This window comes from Carassius carassius, chromosome 6 (assembly GCF_963082965.1).
Source record: "Carassius carassius chromosome 6, fCarCar2.1, whole genome shotgun sequence".
Taxonomy (NCBI): domain Eukaryota; kingdom Metazoa; phylum Chordata; class Actinopteri; order Cypriniformes; family Cyprinidae; genus Carassius; species Carassius carassius.
The window spans coordinates 8,336,933-8,355,549 of record NC_081760.1 but is presented as its reverse complement, the minus strand read 5'-3'; the positions used below and the strand labels follow the sequence as shown (position 1 = coordinate 8,355,549).

General features: G+C 35.7%; 1 protein-coding gene across 1 annotated transcript; it reads right to left on the bottom strand.

Moving 5' to 3' along the window:
* Nucleotides 1-1,226: 1,226 nt before the first annotated feature.
* Nucleotides 1,227-17,374, bottom strand: LOC132142335 (serine/threonine-protein kinase/endoribonuclease IRE1-like). Its single transcript, XM_059552131.1, has 22 exons — nt 17,027-17,374; nt 15,136-15,253; nt 14,872-14,905; nt 14,104-14,176; nt 13,955-14,027; nt 13,541-13,663; nt 12,892-12,996; nt 12,514-12,781; nt 12,282-12,360; nt 12,052-12,205; nt 9,826-9,953; nt 9,304-9,432; nt 8,547-8,766; nt 8,191-8,281; nt 7,906-8,095; nt 6,786-6,885; nt 6,381-6,580; nt 6,081-6,228; nt 3,685-3,812; nt 3,491-3,614; nt 3,271-3,338; nt 1,227-2,833 (listed from the first exon to the last, which is right to left on the bottom strand). Exons 1-22 carry the CDS (start codon nt 17,084-17,086, stop codon nt 2,660-2,662), a joined length of 2,787 nt encoding a protein of 928 aa, XP_059408114.1. The 5' UTR covers nt 17,087-17,374; the 3' UTR covers nt 1,227-2,659.
* Nucleotides 17,375-18,617: the final 1,243 nt, after the last annotated feature.

The window sequence follows — 18,617 nt, the reverse complement described above, 5'->3', positions numbered from 1 at the left end:
GATAAATACAAGTTTATAATTATGAGTTTAATTAAATATAAGCGTCTTGAAAATGTTTTAAGTCAACATTGTTCATTCAATCATTTCAATATTTCACTTAACTCGTTTTGTTTTAGTGTTTTTGAAATGGTGTGTAACTTTGTTTCATGTCAAGTTTTCTAAGGTAATATGCTCTACTGTTCAGAAATTTGGGACGGTTTTATTTTTTTTATTTTTTTTCACCGGATGCCCAAGTTGGTGTGATTCTTTAGGGTCTTAAAATTTTTCAGAAACAAACGTAATCCACTGCGTCTTCAGCGACTCGAGATATCGAGAGTAAATGACGACTGCCATGTTTATTACATCCAAGAACAGAACACCTCAATCCCTTAGGAGTCATCCTTGTCTGCATCTGCTCCAGCGGTGAAACAATGGTGGACTGGTGACGGCTCACTCAGGGAGGGCTCTAAGGTAAGACACCAGTCCAGTCTGTGCTGAAATGCCACTGTCAATCAAACTATCGTGGGAGGGGCCTGTTTTTGTGATGTCACAAAGACAGGCATCTGAGATCGGCTTGATTTGATAAACGGGTAAAGATTTTAGTATATTAAAAAAACACCTAGCGGATTTTTATCATAGGGTGGTTGTGTACACACACTGCCAACACACATTCAATTCAGAGAACTTGTAAAAGTGCATGTAGTATCCGATTACCTCTTTAAAACTTTTGTCAGGTTGCATTGTTGATTTAAAGTGATCGCCGATACATTTATATGACAAAACAGCTTTGCCAAAACAGAAGTAAATTACATTTTAAAAGATACTAAAATAGACTATTACTAATAAATTTTACTGTAAATTGTAATATTTAAAAATGTTACTGTTTTTATTGTACTTTTTTAAACAAATAAAAGCAGCCTTGGTGAGCAGAAGAGACAAAATCTTTAAAACTCTTAACAAATCTAAACATATTGCATGTTTTCTGATTTATAGAAATGACTTGATGTCACAAGCATATGTACCTTAAGCTTATGTTTCTTTAAGACAGCATGTGCAAATAAGAATAAAAATATAATAAAAATAAAATCAATCAAAAATGTAAAAGTACACTTCATTTATTTTGGCGCTCAAAACAAATGCATGGTTCTAACATATTGTGCGCATACACAATGGTAATAGCATGATTTTTGAAGTACTTTGTAATACCTTGTAACACAATGTTAATACCACCTGAAAGGATCACTATTTTGTTTAATGGAAATCCACAACAAACACGTCTGCAACAACATTATTCTGTATCAAGTATAACAGTTTTTGGATCTGTGCCACTGTAACAAATAGTTACAAAGATATTTTTGGCAAAACAATCAGTATAAATGTAATCATCAATGGGTAGAAAAACAAAGGCACTAGTATTTCCACATTCAGTGATTTGAGTGAATTTCCAGTGGCAAAAATCCTCACTGCTTAATTTATATATATATAAATAATTTTGTTTTTAAACTAGAAGTATACAACTAGTGTACAGCAGGCTGTAAAATACTTCAAGGAAACACAATATTAGTGTTTTGAAGCTGTAACACTGAGAGAGGGAGATGCTTGCAATGTGTGATGGACTGTAAAAGATCCATAAATGTAGCACAAAGCTGCAATTCAAGCCACACAAAGCAAAACCAAAGAAAAAAAATCCCAACCCCAGTCCCAATTTATCTGAATCACACAAATACATATACATGTACACTTGGTGTACAAATGGACTAATATAATAAATTAGCATTTTTTGTTTTTAGTCCACTAATTATCAAAGATCTTCATAGTTCTGCAAATATCAATGGATGTAGTGCTGGCTTTTATCATTATTTAAGCTTAACCAGTAGCGTGTTAAGGCATAATGCAAACCATGCAATTGCGTAGAGTACTCTCGGTAGTACTCAGTGTTTTTTTTTTCTCAGTCATAATCTCACATAAAGCTACTGAATGGCTTCAGAACACCTGCAACATCCTGCACGAAATAGACCACATTTATGATATCTAAAGAAAATATTTCCACCCCATTTAGAAACTTTAATACTTTCTCTTTCTGTGTTCCATGGATGAAAGAATTCATGAGTTTGGAACAGCATGTGAATGAAAATACAGTTGACAGATGACAGAATTGTGTGGTAAACTATCCTATAAGAATGTCCTTAATATGAAAATAATATAATTAAATTTTCTACTTATTAAGAATATAAGTAGTTGGCTGGCAATTCAATAATCTTCTGTGTTAAATGTCAGAATTAAAATAAAACTGACAGAAATGGTAGAACATTTGCCAATTTATTGGTGGAAAATATGGCCTTATTATTTCTTTGCTCTTTGGTTCACATCATAAAACCAGCAGCAGCAATGGGAGCTCTGTAAAAGCCCATTAATACACTAACTCATTTGGTTAATCTGACCTATAAAACCTTTTTCTTTAAAAGCATAGACATAAAAAACCTGGGTAAATTTCGCTCAGCAAATTCAGTAGGATGTTTAGGTAAAATCTGTCATTAGTGCTCTTGTAACGAAATGTGCTCACAGTTCTGAAGTGCAGGATTTTACATCGACAGTGTTTAGTTGAGTCATCAAGTTCTCCATTTCCTCAAGGATCTTACTTTTCCTCTCCACTCCAGTGTAGGAACAAACAAGCATGTCTCTATGGATGGTGGTAGTATGGGTGAAAGAGTCTCTCGGGGGCACAGATGCTAAGCGCTGAATGCGTGTGAAGCAGTAACCGGGGGAAACGGGAGGTAAAATATGCCACGAAGCCATCAGGGACTTCACCGAGAGCAGTTTGAACCTCTGGTGGGAGCTCATGATAATGATGTTTCTATTAAAAACATTAGAAGACAGGTTAGGCATTATATTATATTATATTATATTATATTATATTATATTATATTATATTAGATTAGATTAGATTAGATTAGATTAGATTATATTCAAAAGTCTGGGTCGGACTGATTTTTTTGAGAAAAATTAACACATATTAAACAGATTAAAAGTGAAAATCCACAGAAATATATGACATTTAAAAAAATATCAAAACAGAAAACTGTTATTTTACACTGTAATATCATTACAAAATATTACTGTTTAATCAATTTTTTTACATTTTGATAAGAAACTTCTTTCAAGAAAATGTTTTTTTAATCTTACGGACCCCTATTGAATGATAGTGTATATTATAATATATTATCAGTGCAATATGAATAGTTTTTTTGTGTGATTACTGACATAAAAACACATGAAGTTCTAAACACTTACTTTATTTCTCAGCGCTCTAAGTAGGTCTCTCACAGAGTTTCCTTTATATGTACGAAATCTTCTAAGATCTGCCAGATGGAAATAGTTTTATATAAGGCATTCAAATATATAGACATGCATGAACATGAATTGAAACATTTGTCATTTCATATACATTTAAAACATTCCACTTTTTTTCAATATTTCTGTCAAAGAAAAGTACAGTGGTAGCAGTTCTTACCAGCCTGCAGTGGTGCTGATATGTGCATCCTCCAGTTGGTTCTTACAACAGATCTGCCTGAGTTCTCCAGACGGGCCACTATACTGCTATCTGGTGGCTCCTTCTCTATTCTGTCACTGACATCCTAGAGCCAAAAGAACAACTTCAGCATTGCACTTTCTCACTGTACACAATTAACACACAAAAACACACACCTGAAAGAACTGGAGCTGTTTCTCTGGGCTCCAAAAGAAGGGATGTTTGAGGATGGACGCTGCTGAAGGACGGGTCTCTGGTTCAGGACTGATCATCCGCTCAATCAGATCTCTGCCAATCACATCCTCTATAAACACCAAAACAGCCATAAAACATTAAGAAGCTATTCAAATATGAGTGTTTGAATGAAAAGAAATACACTGTGTTTTTTCGCCAACTGGCAACCCGGGGTGCCGAAATACAACTGGGTAAACTGGCAGTGGGCGGGTTTCACAAACCAAAACAAAGACTGACATTCCGGCCCAGAACGCACATTTTCAAAGGAGAATAACTGACTGTATAATTGTTTTTCAGATAAACAAATATGTTACATTAGCATGTTTCTTAAATATCTGCAAACATACTATGGTTTTTTCATGATTTACTAGCATCAAAAACTTTAAGATCTGATTTATTAATTCACACTTGTTAATCAGCCAAGCAACATAGTTATTAGTTAAAATGCCAAATAATGGTCAAACAATCATATTTTGAAAACAGGATATGTTACTTATTAATATATTTTATATTTTAGATCTTATTTATCAGTAGGAACTAGCCAAACAACATAATTATATTAGTTAAAGGGTTAGTTCATCGAAAAATGAAAATTATGTCATTAATAACTCACCCTCATGTTGTTACAAACCAGTAAGACCTCCGTTCATCTTTGGGACACAGTTTAAGATATTTTAGATTTAGTCCGAGAGCTCTCAGTCCCTCCACTGAAACTGTGTGCACGGTATACTGTCCATGTCCAGAAAGGTAAGAAAAACATCATCAAAGTAGTCCATGTGACATCAGAGGGTCAGTTAGAATTTTTTGAAGCATCGAAAATACATTTTGGTACAAAAATAGCAAGAACTACTACTTTATTCAGCATTGTCTTCTCTTCCGTGTCTGTTGTGAGTGAGTTCAAAACACAACAGTTCAATGATATCCGGTTCGCGAACGAATCATTCGATGTAACCGGATCTTTTTGAACCAGTTCCAAATCGAACTGAATCGTTTTAAACGGTTCGCATCTCTAATACGCATTAATCCACAAATGACTTAAGCTGTTAACTTTTTTAATGTGGCTGACACTCCCTCTGAGTTCAAACAAACCAATATCCCGGAGTAATTCATGTACTCAAACAGTACACTGACTGAACTGCTGTGAAGAGAGAACTGAAGATGAACACCGAGCCGAGTCAGATAACAAATGAAAGATTGACTCATTCACGAGTCAAGAACCGGTTGCATCGGTTTTCGGATCACCAGTAGTGATGGGTTCGGTTCTTTTCCGCGAACCGATTCTTCCAGACATTTCAATTCAATAAACCGGTTGACGTCATTGGCGATGATTGCCCTTCATTCAAGCCTTCGGTTTACCCGCGCTCATATCATTAGCACATAATCAGTTCAGAATCAATCACCAAAAGAACCAGTTCAGTCAGACGCAACCAGTTCAGTTCAGACGCTCTGTGTGTCAGTCTGCTTCACACTGAATCACACATGCATAGTATCATCAGTTCCTCGGTTCTCGAATCGGACACGTCTGACAGAAACGGTTCTTGACTCGAGAACGAGTCAATCTTTTGTTCATTATCTGGCTCGGCTCTGTGTTCATCTTCAGTTCTCTCTTCACAGCAGTTCAGTCAGTGTACTGTTTGAGAAAATGAATTACTCCGGGATATTGGTTTGTTTGAACTCAGAGGGAGTGTCAGCCACATTAAAAAAGTTAACAGCTTAAGTCATTTGTGGATTAATGCGTATTGGAGACGAGAACTGTTTCAAACGATTCAGTTCGATTTGGTGAACTGGTTCAAAAAGATCCGGTTACATCGAATGATTCGTTCGCGAACCGGATATCATTGAACTGTTGTGTTTTGAACTCTCTCACAACAGACACGGAAGAGAAGACAATGCTGAATAAAGTCATAGTTTTTGCTATTTTTGTACCAAAATGTATTTTCGATGCTTCAAAAAATTTCTAACTGACCCTCTGATGTCACATGGACTACTTTGAAGATGTTTTTCTTACCTTTCTGGACATGGACAGTATACCATTCACACAGCTTCAAAGGAGGGACTGAGAGCTTTGGGACTAAATCTAAAATATCTTAAACTGTGTTCCGAAGATGAAAGGAGGTCTTACTGGTTATAACGACATGAGGGTGAGTTATTAATGACATAATTTAAATTTTCCGATGAACTAACCCATTAACGCTAAGAATATTTAATTAATGATATCATTTTTATTTTTGGATGTACTATCCCTTTAAGTCAGTCATAACAGTGTTTAAACAAAACCAGACACTTCTACAAACAGAAAGTGCACATCCATATACTTCAAATTCATGCATGCACAAACCATGTATATCCTCCATAAAGTGGTCAAGGTTATAGATTCCAGAGAGGATATTAGCTTGACGCCGTAGAGTGTCACCAAACGGATGCTGTCCTTTGGACGTCACATAATAAAACACACATCCGGCCGAAAATATATCCACTGCACTTGTCTAAAGACAGAAAAATAGAGGGAAAATGACACAAACTTATACAGAATATATCTTATTTAGTGCGTTTTTAAAATTCACAGTATCTGTTTTTTAAACTGAACTTGTGACGTGTGTGTGTGTGTGTGTGTGTGTGTGTGTTTGTATGGTCGTACAGGGTTCCCTTTTGGAGCATTTATGAGTAATTCAGGGGCAATCCAGCCTTCGGTTCCTGGTATTCCAGAGCGTAGGCTGAAACTATGGCGACCATCTGGAAGCTTCTTGCACAAGCCGAAATCTGAGATCACCGCCCGGACTCGACCCAGTGCCCCCGGGAGAGAGAGCAAAATATTACGTGGCTTTAAATCCCTGTGAACTGAGCACGAGAGGGACACATAATTACAAATGAAGGTGAGCCCGTCTGCTTGCATGCATATGTACTGTCACTATCCAATTACTTTGATAGCACTTAATAAACATTGGTGCAATGCAACACTTCCATGTGCAACTGTGATGCAATTTTAAGAAGTTATAGGAAGGAAGTTATGATTGAAATCGTTGCTATGGCAACAGTGAATCACCGATGTTGAGGGAGTGCAGGTGATTGAGGCCACACATGGTCTGGTCCAGCAGGGACACTGGGTTCAGGTCTGAATAAGGACAGCTTGGGTCCTCCACATACTGCATACCAAACAGAAAAACTCAATCAGAGTGCATGGAAAACAAATCAGTTGTGATTATGCAGCTTATTATACAGATGAAATTGAATACTAAAAATGTACAAAAATACAGTTGTATTAGTAGTGGCATATTGCCAAAGTCCTATTTGTGATCACAGTTATTGTCTTGCTTGTTAAAAGAAATCTTTAAAATGTGTTGTGAAATCTGTAAAATGTGAAGTGTTTTGCATATTTGTCAGAGAATGCATTTTGAATATAAGTGTATTTTCAGTTAGATTGGCAGATTGTTTTAAACATAAGCCTAATTAGGTTTTGTTATTGTTAAGTCAAATGTAAACTTTAAAAAGCATTTTTGTTAACTGAAATAAAGCTGAAATAAATTGAAAAATATAAATATTAGACATTAACATTATTAAAGTATTAACATTACTAAAACTGAAATGAAAATAAGTTTAATTTCAAGAACGTTTATTAATACTTAAAAATAAAAAACTGCATGGTATTAAAGACACATTTAACATTTTTGTTGAGGCTACATGGTTTCAGTGTTATTACTGTTAAAACTAAAACTTTAAAAGTGTTTTCGTTAATTGAAATAAAGCTGAAATAAAACAAAATATAAATATTAGATTAATTAGTATTATTAATTAGAAACACATTCAGTAGAATGTTAAGTGAAATAAAAATAAAGTAAAAAAAAACTAAGAAAAACAACAAACAAAAACTAAACTAAAATTTAAAATGAAAAAAAATCTACATATTAATAAATACTATAATAATATTCTAATAATACTAAAATAACAAGAAACAAACAGCAACGACAACAACAACAAAAAAACCACTGCATGGTTTTAAGTCACTGGCTGACCTTTCAATTCTAATTATAAAATTCTGATGTTCCTGCCCCAATGTAGACCAACTTTAAAAATCATGATAAAACAGTGAAAAACAGAAAGCAAATTAATACCACATTCAAAAGCACTGTTGTGTTCTACAAACACACACACTCACTGAAACACACCTGCTGGAGTGTAGCAGCACATAGCTCTATGGCAATGTAAGTGAACTGTCTGTCCCGCTCTGTGCAGAAGTAACGGATGACATTGGGATGCTCGTCTGATTCTCGGAGGAGCTGAACCTCTCGCTCTGCAAACTCCACGCACTCTGGAAGGATACGCTTTACTGCCACACGCCGACCGTCAAAATGACCCCTGCATCCATAACACTGGTGAATTAAGGATAAAGAACAACCAACCAAACCAAACAAACCAGTGAAAAACTAGCATCACTATTCATAATAACCCACCGGAACACAAAGGTTCCCTCTGTCCCATGACCCAACACCTCAACAGGACTGAAAGAGATTTTTCCAACTTCCAAAACGTCAGGCTGTTCACCTGAAGAATATGAGTTACACACAATTTAAAAAACACAAAGTAAAGGCTTAAATTATAGTAAATAACATACATTCTGGTTTGTAAATGAAATAAACTGCTTTTTTAGATAAAAGGAAAGAACAATAGGCCTCATTCATGAAATGCATAAAAAAGCAACAATTTACTTAAGAATAGTTTGAATTTAACAGGTTTTGCACAGAAATTAGTTTTTGTGTTTTATAAATAAGGTTCAATAGTTGATACAGATATAGAATAGTTTCCGTACTTTGTGACTGAGCAGCTGTCGTAATTGGGGCAGAGTCTTTGCTTGAGAATGGCTGAGTTTGATTGGATGCAACAGAACTAGTCTTCTCTGAATTGCTGTTGTTATTAAAGGATGAGGTTGAGGACGGAGTGTTGGGCTCTGTGGCAGCGCTCTGATTGGTCAACACCGGCAGGGGGTTAGAGTCCACTGGCTCTTCAGATCTCTGGGAGTTTCTGACAGGCTTATCAAAAAGAAAAGAACGAGAAGTTTTATACTTGTTTATTTATATTATATACACACTTATGTGAAAGTGACGTGATATACATACAGCCAACTATGGTGAACCATACTCAGAATTTGTGCTCTGCATTTAACCCATCCAAAGTGCACACACACATCATGAACACACACCCGGAGCAGTGGGCAGCCATTTATGCTGCGGTGCCCAGGGAGCAGTTGGGGGTTCAGTGCCCTGCTCAAGAGCACCTAAGTCGTGGTATTGCCGGCCTGAGACTTGAACCCAAAACCTTAGTGGTAGGAGTCAAACTCGCTTACCACTAGGCCACGACTTCCCGCATATTTATATATGTACATACACATATAAGTATATAATAAATATTATCCACCTATATATTTATCCACCTAAGATGGTGTCACTACTAATAATAAACAAATTTAATAAACAAATCAATGATATACTCATTAACATCAGAAGGCTACTTTAGAGGAACACTGATACTGATACTAATTCATTCAAAACACACTCTGTACTACACACCCTTTTGTGTGTTAGCAGGAAGGCAATCCACGCTCCCAGCAACAGTGTTATCACCAGCACGGTCATGGGGTCAGAGGTCAAGGAGTCTGGCAACACGGGGGAAGTGCTGGGCTTTGTTACCGGTGGCAACTGTGAACAAAATATGACAAGTTTATGCTTGGCTGTTCGGAATGCTTGCAATTTCATCATGCGTGAGATCTTCAAAATCACAATTTATTTAACAATTTAATTTAAGGATGTATATTGCAGCTCTCAAATTAACATTATGAATTGGAATATAATGCAAAAGTTGCATAGATTACTTTATTGATACCTTTATGTATAGATTGCTTCTTATGGTATTATTACCTTTTTGACAGTTTTTGGAAAATAGCAGTGCAAACATTATACAAAATATCACTTTATGTGTTTTTCACAAAAACAATAACATAATGCAGACTAAATAATGCAGACTTTGAACAACATGAGGGTGAATAAATGACAGACTTTTTCATTTCAGAGTCAACTGTGCATTGGACTCACAGGGTGAGAGGCAGAACGGAAAGAAGAACCAGAACCTTGAGGTGGGATGACATCACCAGAGCGCTGCAGATTCTCTGGGAAATCTCTCAACATGGTGGTGTGAGCCGAAGGAGGGACTTCATGGTGACCTACTCACACACACACACACACACACACACACAGAGATATCGACTAAATGAACATTAAGATGCAATGCAATTTGCAAAGATTTTTATCATTATTTAACTATGTGAAGAAAACGATGAAGTAACAAATAATATAATATAATATAATATATATTTTTTATTAATTATGTGTGATATATTGATTGTTTTTAATTAAACTTACATTTTTCTATAATTAATATACAACCCGAATTCCGGAAAAGTTGGGGCGTTTTTTAAATTTTAATAAAATGAAAACTAAAAGACTTTCAAATCACATGAGCCAATATTTTATTCACAGTAGAACATAGATAACATAGCAAATGTTTAAACTGAGAAAGTTTACAATTTTATGCACAAAATGAGCTCATTTCAATTTTGATTTCTGCTACAGGTCTCAAAATAGTTGGGACGGGGCATGTTTACCATGGTGTAGCATCTCCTTTTCTTTTCAAAACAGTTTGAAGACGTCTGGGCATTGAGGCTATGAGTTGCTGGAGTTTTGCTGTTGGAATTTAGTCCCATTCTTGCCTTATATAGATTTCCAGCTGCTGAAGAGTTCGTGGTAGTCTTTGACGTATTTTTCGTTTAATGATGCGCCAAATGTTCTCTATAGGTGAAAGATCTGGACTGCAGGCAGGCCAGGTTAGCACCCGGACTCTTCTACGACGAAGCCATGCTGTTGTTATAGCTGCAGTATGTGGTTTTGCATTGTCCTGCTGAAATAAACAAGGCCTTCCCCGAAATAGACGTCGTTTGGAGGGAAGCATATGTTGCTCTAAAACCTTTATATACCTTTCAGCATTCACAGAGCCTTCCAAAACATGCAAGCTGCCCATACCGTATGCACTTATGCACCCCCATACCATCAGAGATGCTGGCTTTTGAACTGAACGCTGATAACATGCTGGAAGGTCTCCCTCCACTTTAGCCCGGAGGACACGGCGTCCGTGATTTCCAACAAGAATGTCAAATTTGGACTCGTCTGACCATAAAACACTATTCCACTTTGAAATAGTCCATTTTAAATGAGCCTTGGCCCACAGGACACGACGGCGCTTCTGGACCATGTTCACATATGGCTTCCTTTTTGCATGATAGAGCTTTAGTTGGCATCTGCTGATGGCACAGCGGATTGTGTTTACCGACAGTGGTTTCTGAAAGTATTCCTGGGCCCATTTAGTAATGTCATTGACACAATCATGCCGATGAGTGATGCAGTGTCGTCTGAGAGCCCGAAGACCACGGGCATCCAATAAAGGTCTCCGGCCTTGTCCCTTACGCACAGAGATTTCTCCAGTTTCTCTGAATCTTTTGATGATGTTATGCACTGTAGATGATGAGATTTGCAAAGCCTTTGCAATTTGACGTTGAGGAACATTGTTTTTAAAGTTTTCCACAATTTTTTTACGCAGTCTTTCACAGATTGGAGAGCCTCTGCCCATCTTTACTTCTGAGAGACTCTGCTTCTCTAAGACAAAGCTTTTATAGCTAATCATGTTACAGACCTGATATCAATTAACTTAATTAATCACTAGATGTTCTCCCAGCTGAATCTTTTCAAAACTGCTTGCTTTTTTAGCCATTTGTTGCCCCCGTGCCAACTTTTTTGAGACCTGTAGCAGGCATTAAATTTTAAATGAGCTAATTAAGTGGATAAAAGTGTAAAATTTCTCAGTTTAAACATTTGCTATGTTATCTATGTTCTATTGTGAATAAAATATTGGCTCATGTGATTTGAAATTCCTTTAGTTTTCATTTTATTAAAATTTAAAAAACGTCCCAACTTTTCCGGAATTCGGGTTGTAATGAATATATGTTTTGAATTAATAAAATGACATCATTATCCATTTACAGAGATACATCGCTACCTTAGGCCAACAGTTTTATGAGCACAGGCCAATGTTTTCAGGTGATGGAGGTATTATTATTGTCAAATATTCAAACCTCAGTCCTGAAACTAATGAGCTAGAACTTAAACTGTGGGTGTTGCAGCATTGCATATGTATTTATCTTGAATTACACATATTTAAGTATGCATGTGAGCAATACAAAAATAAATGCATTGAAGAGCTGGCCCTACCAATCAGCAGCCACTGATTCTGCAGGGAGCTGCTGCTTCCCGGTGGATATTTCACATCAGTGCTGGGTGTAATCTCACACTCGGGCCGCCCATTACCCATTGTGACGCCAGCTGTGATTGGCCCCTCGATGCGTGCAAGAGTGAGACCTTTTGGCTAAAATGGAAACAGGATAAGGTTAATCAGAAGTAAGTTTTACGATTGGTTTTGAATATTGGAGAGCAGAACTTACCACAATTGCCACACCTTGATGCACAAGAGAGGTAGAAGCATACAGATGAGAGTCCGTCTTGCCAACATAGAGAGTAGGACTATCAAAATATACACACACAAATACATTATTACTATAAAATAATACTTTATAATAAGGTAGTCAATTGACTTGTTGCATAGTGGTGAGTTAATGACAGATTTTTTTTTAGGTGAATTATCCCTTAAATAAAAAAACTGTAAAAATGTCTTACACTAGCTGAGTCTTAGTGCTGTGGTTCTCTTTTGTGAACTGGTAGGCCCACTTCATGGTGTGGGACTGTGTGTTTTCTGCAGTGAAGGTCAGATAACGCAGGGTTTCTGTTGCGACTGTGAGATGAGGAGCTCGCCGCAGACTGTCCTGACTCCACAAGTAAAACCCTGCCACTGGAGAATCAAACTTCTGCATCCACAAGACCTCACCAGAGTCCCGATCGACAGTAACCACCAGGCCGTCCCCACTGGATGCAAAGTGTGACATCTCTGTGATACACAGACACATGCAAATTTGATAAATTGAAAAATACCCCTAAAATACTTACAAATTCACAGATTCAATAGACTGGCCAGTGCATGCCTGATAAGGAACCTACTATACTCATATTTTTTGTCATCATAGAGAGGCGCGGAGTAGTCATTGTAGGTGGCATTCCAGCGGAGCTCCTGAGTCTTCGTATCATACATGGTGATCATATATTCTGCAGACATACACAGGGAAACATGCATTACAACCAATCAAAAGTGTGCGGTCAATAAGATTTTTAAAATGTTTTTGAAAAATTTTAATGCTTACCAATGCTGCATTTATTTGATCAAAAATACAATAAAACAGTAATTTTGTGAAATATTATTACAATTATTATTAAACATGTATATTTATATATTATTCCTATTTTTGATATAAAATATTTTGATATATTTTAAAATGTAATTTATTTCTGTGATTAAATTAAGCTGAATTTTCAGCAGTCTTCAGTGTCACATGATCCTTCTAATATGCTGATCTGATGCTCAAGAAACATTTCTTATTAGTGTTGTGCCGCTTAACATTTAAAAAAAATATTCTGATATTTTTATTTTAGAATTTTTGTCTTTACTGTTACTTTTGATCAATTAAACACATTCTTACTGAATGAAAGTATTACTTTCTTTGTGTGTGCATGTGTGTGTGTGTGTGTATTATATATACAAGTGCAATTCAAGAATGATTCAAAGACAAGGTTTGTGTATATGTGTTCGGACCTGTGCGACCAATGAACAGCAGAGGGGCAGAGGGGCAAATGGAGTCTGAAGAGGAGGTGCTCAGACTCGTCTGTTTTTCTCCTGTCTGAGGATCAACCACAAACCAAGTATCCTGTTTTTTACCTGGGAAATATACACAGAACAATAAATAAGAGTGTACAAGGGCATGGAGCTTTTCACAGATCATTTTATGAACATGCTATCATGGTTCCCACTGCTCAGGCAAACTAGTATGTCCATGAATTTTAAGCTTTTATTAATTTTCATAAACTTTAAAAGATCACACTGAACTGGAAATCACATTTTTTTTCATATAAAATGTCCCTAGAAAACCATCACTACCACAAAATGCAGATATCAAACACAGATTTTACCAAAAACATTGCGAGCAAATACAAATGTGTTTGACATTACCTGTGTAGAGGACCCCATCGGAGCTCCTGCAGGGAGAAGACTGGACCAGTTCTGGAATAGTGAACGGGAGTTTCTGCAGAGAAGATTCATAAAAATGACTGAGCTGTAACTCTGGCAAACACACTCGCACCCCTGCGTATGAGACTCACCATCAGACCTTCTTTGCGCTTGCCACCTAGTACATACAGACTGCCATCATTGGGATCTGGCAAAAAGCCTGGCCTTCAAGAGGAAACAGATAACTTTAAAGTTGGATCACAAAGAGTGAGCATTACATACCAGAATGGTGTGAGACCTAAGTGCAATTTTAAAACAATAACTAAATTGGGTTTTGGCTATTAGTAATAGTATACAATAGCGATGTCATTAATAAATGTTGATTCAGAGAAAAAGCAAGTTATCACAGATTCAATAAAGATCAAGACACTGTAAGATGTGTTTGATTTTTATTTTATTTTATATTATATTTACTACTTAATTCAGCAAAGATGCAAATAACAGGATTTATAATGTTTTCATAAAATATTTCTATTTCAAATAAATGTTGTGTTATCTGAATTTTCTATTTTATTAAAAGAATGCTGAAAACAATGTGTGATGGTTTCGTGTTATATTTTAAATATTAAACAGCATAACTGTTTTCAAAATTAATCATGTGACACTGAAGACTAGTAATGGTAGATGAAAAATGAACTTTTGCAATCAAATTTTAAATATATTTAACACTTAAAGTAAAATAGAAAAAAAAGGTTTATTTAAAATACTATTTTACACATTTTTCTGGTCTAATATATTTAACTTATTTTTTCTTTCTTTTTTTTTGTGAGCAAAAGAGTCTTTAATTTTTTTTTTTTTATCTTAATGAGCCCAAATGGTAGTGTACATTCATTCAGTTTCTGAAGCTGTTGAACACTTACTCTTGGAAATAAGTGGGAACCTGTATGATGGGATCTAAGAGAGAGAGAGAGTAAAATGGTTAAAGTTGTTTGGCAGATATTAATTCTTCAATTACACTACTCTTAAAAATATGAAATGGAATAAATTTTTCCCCCTTTAAACATTTCTCTTTATTATACAAAACAGCACTACAATATAATAATATTCTTTCTATCATGATTTTTCATAATGCAAATACATGCATGCAGATGCAGACACACACACACACACACACACACACATACCTTCTTTCAGCGTCCACTTAATGTCTCCTGTCTGTTTACTGACGGCATGCAGACTTCCATCCAGTGTAGAAACAAAGAGCAGAGATTCTGGGAGAGAAACTGAACTTCCTCCCTCACACTGAAAGAGAAACCAGTAAAACATGATTTCACACACCACACTGCAGATATCAAATTATTTTCAACTAATCGCTACCTGATATGCATCCAGAAATATCCACAGTGTGTGTTCTCTTGAGACTGAGTGCGTGCGTGTGTGTTTTTTTAATCACATTAAGCTTTATATCTAATATGTCTGTACTCCAACATGTCTGTGAGAGTTAGATTCAGGGGGAGGGTATAGCAAATATGTTATTTACAAAAAAAAAGGTTCTCACTACTATAGCTTCAGAGGACCATGTGTGTTTGTGTTAGAGAGCATGGTTGACATTCAACGGCTATTAACCAGGATATCCTTCTTCTTAACGCCACTCCTATATTTACTAAAAAACTGCCTGACAATATATGACTGAGAAGATGTGGATGAACAACTCTGAATGAGTCAATATCACTCAACTGTTTGTCATGGTTCTGAATATCATTTTGAATCTTGTCACATATTTAGTTCATTACGGTAAGATATCTAGGCTATCTGACCCACTACAGAGTCCATGTCCACCCTGTAATGTAAAGTTCACTGTGTAGAACTTGCAGAAACATTGCAATACTGCCTTGATCCACTAAAAACACCAGTACAAAAGGTATCAAATTTACTTGTAGGATGACAACATTGAGCTGTTATTTCATTGAGGCATACAATCATTATTTATTTTAGGGGATACAATAGTTTGAATTTAAAATTATTCATCCTGAGGGCATAAAAGAAGTGCTATAACCTCAGGTCAAGCATTATAACACATGGGCCAGTAAGTGATTCAAAGAAATTATCTAATAGCATCACCTAACCTTACACTGACTGAACACTCTTTTCTCACACATTCACAGTAATAACACACAGGCACGCGCTCTGGGAACAATACGTCATGGATTGCGCGAGCTCTCCAGTACAAAGCCTATTAAGCGCGCACATATGCAGGTCTCGTGGTCAGTTTCGGGTAATGTGACACTATTGTAAAAACTCAAACTGAAATGAGTTTTGAAAAAATTAGACTCGTATTTCCAGCTTTAACATACATGTTCCTTGAATCTGTCACCTAATGAAAGAGTCGGTCTTTTGAACCGATTATTTTTAAAGACTCGTTCGAAACGAGTCACTGTACTGTACTGGAAAGTTTTGTTTAGGTATAAAACTGTGAGGTTAGTATAATGCGGTTAAGAACATCATGAAAAAATAATAGTAATTTTATTATTATATAATTGTACTTTTTAATATTACCATACCATTACAAATATTTACCAAATATGCAATTTCCTAAAAAATGGCATAGTTACCACAGATTTAAGACAGACGCAACCTACAGTACTTCAGTAATCTTTTGATAATCTAAAAATAAAACACCAACGATTTCACTACAAAATTAATATTAAAAGCTGCGGAGGGTACCTAAAGAATCTGTGAATCGGTTTTTAATAGGTTCGTTCAAACGAACCATCCGAATGAATCGATTCGCCAAAATGAATCACTCACGCGCATTATTCATTATCATTCTCTATATATTATATTACTTTATTAATTATAATAAAATAATATATTAATAACGAATAATAATCTGTAATTCATGTTTTATTTTTCTTGTTTTATTTATTACTTTTAATTACCATTCCAAGAACCCCAGAGCACCCCGCCTCTGCTTATCCAAAAATAGATCGGCACATATCCCTGTCCCCGTGCATTCCCTGTGGTGACCAGCAACATACAGTGGTAAACACATGAGATCAATTTCCCCGTATTTACCTGTGACACTATTCCAGCGAAGCAAAGCAACAGCAGCAGCAAATGCCTCCAGTCCATCATTTCTCCCTGAATCGGACAGGTCCGTCTGAGGTTGAAGTTTCGGCGTGTTCTAGGTCCGTGTCAGTAAATATACACTAAGGTCGAACGGGCTCAAAACTTCTCAAACAAAATGCCATAATCACAAAGTTTCGGAAAAAAAACTTCACAGCAGCATATTCAGTTACTTACATTACTGATAGGGGTTCATCATATGTCTGCTACATGCCAGACAACAGATCCTATATTATGATAACAAATACTGCACATTTCCGCGTTGGGACGGAACTGGTGATGTCACTCAAATCAAAGACCATACAGTAGAAAACTAGAAGGCACGACCATCTTTGTTTGATTGACAGCGCGTCTGACTAATAGTGTCTCGTTGCGCTGTGTTGAGTTTCGAGAAAACTGGATGTCATTTTAAAACACGTGGAACAATAACAGTTTGGTCCTGACAAATGATGACAACACGGCCTGTTCTGTCTCTTCTTCTTTTACTTTCGAAGTTCAGCATAGAATATTCTCTCTGCTTATTAAGTGGGCAAAAGAACATTTTTCTGCAACTTTAGTGCCATCAGAACAAACTATTTTATTATTACCTGATTAAAATGAAGAGAAAAAACATACTGAAACATGACCTTTTATTTAGAATAAATAATTATACAGATACCGGGCACACTTGTATAACTAAATCGAATGCAACATATAGATTGATAAAGTAATATATAGGGGACACCTGGGCTAGATGTCACACTCTTTACTAATATTAACCTAGCTTTATTTTTGAAATGCAGTGTCTATAAATAAACAAAATAAATAATAATAATAGAAACAAATAAAACAAGCATGTACTTAAATGTGTTTTAATAAAATTTGGTAAATTACCTCAAAATGTATGAAATATTATTTATATTAGCTTTGCTGCCCCCTTGTGTAAAATTTTGAACAAATGCAAGCATTTCAAACAAATGATTTTAGAAGGAACCTACAGTTCATGAATATTGTGCGCGCGTGCGAATTGAAATTTTTGTTTCTCTTTGCAGAAAAAAAACTAAATATTTACCTTTCACTGAACGATTATTTTAAGATGTATAAGTAATACTAAAAAGCATCTTTTTCATTTTCATTTTGCATTTATTTAAAAAAAAATCACAAACTATTAAGGTATCAAAAGACGAATCGCTCCTAATTGTTTGTTGTTTTATGTTTTCACAGTTTTTATATGACACTAGTTTTTTTTTTTATAAAAGTGTTTGGTTTGAACATAAAATTTGGATACGCTTCACGATTACACGTGTCATCTTTTCTCTGTGTTTATCAAATTTTATCAAGTATACCCGATCTTGAGTAAATTCTAAATAATAAAATCTCAAATTTTAGGAGGGTTTCTGGTTTCCTTCCCGTACGAAATGATTGGCGAACCTGTTTGTCGTTGTTAACAATCCCCTCAGTTTGTCTGCAAAAGGCTATGTATCATCAAATTGTCTCTGGTATAATGCATACCATTGTTTAGTTGCTTAACGTTACAGTATTTAGAAATACATATTTCAGA

What these genes read in the sequence shown, in the direction of transcription:
- LOC132142335 (XM_059552131.1), bottom strand. Translation starts at nt 17,086, where the DNA reads ATGATGGACTGGAGGCATTTGCTGCTGCTGTTGCTTTGCTTCGCTGGA. An exon ending in ATGCTCCAAAAGGGAACCCT is followed by an intron (nt 6,229 to 6,380) that starts GTACGACCATAC and finishes TTCTGTCTTTAG; the next exon opens with ACAAGTGCAGTGGATATATT. An exon ending in AACAGCTCCAGTTCTTTCAG is followed by an intron (nt 3,615 to 3,684) that starts GTGTGTGTTTTT and finishes TTTTGGCTCTAG; the next exon opens with GATGTCAGTGACAGAATAGA.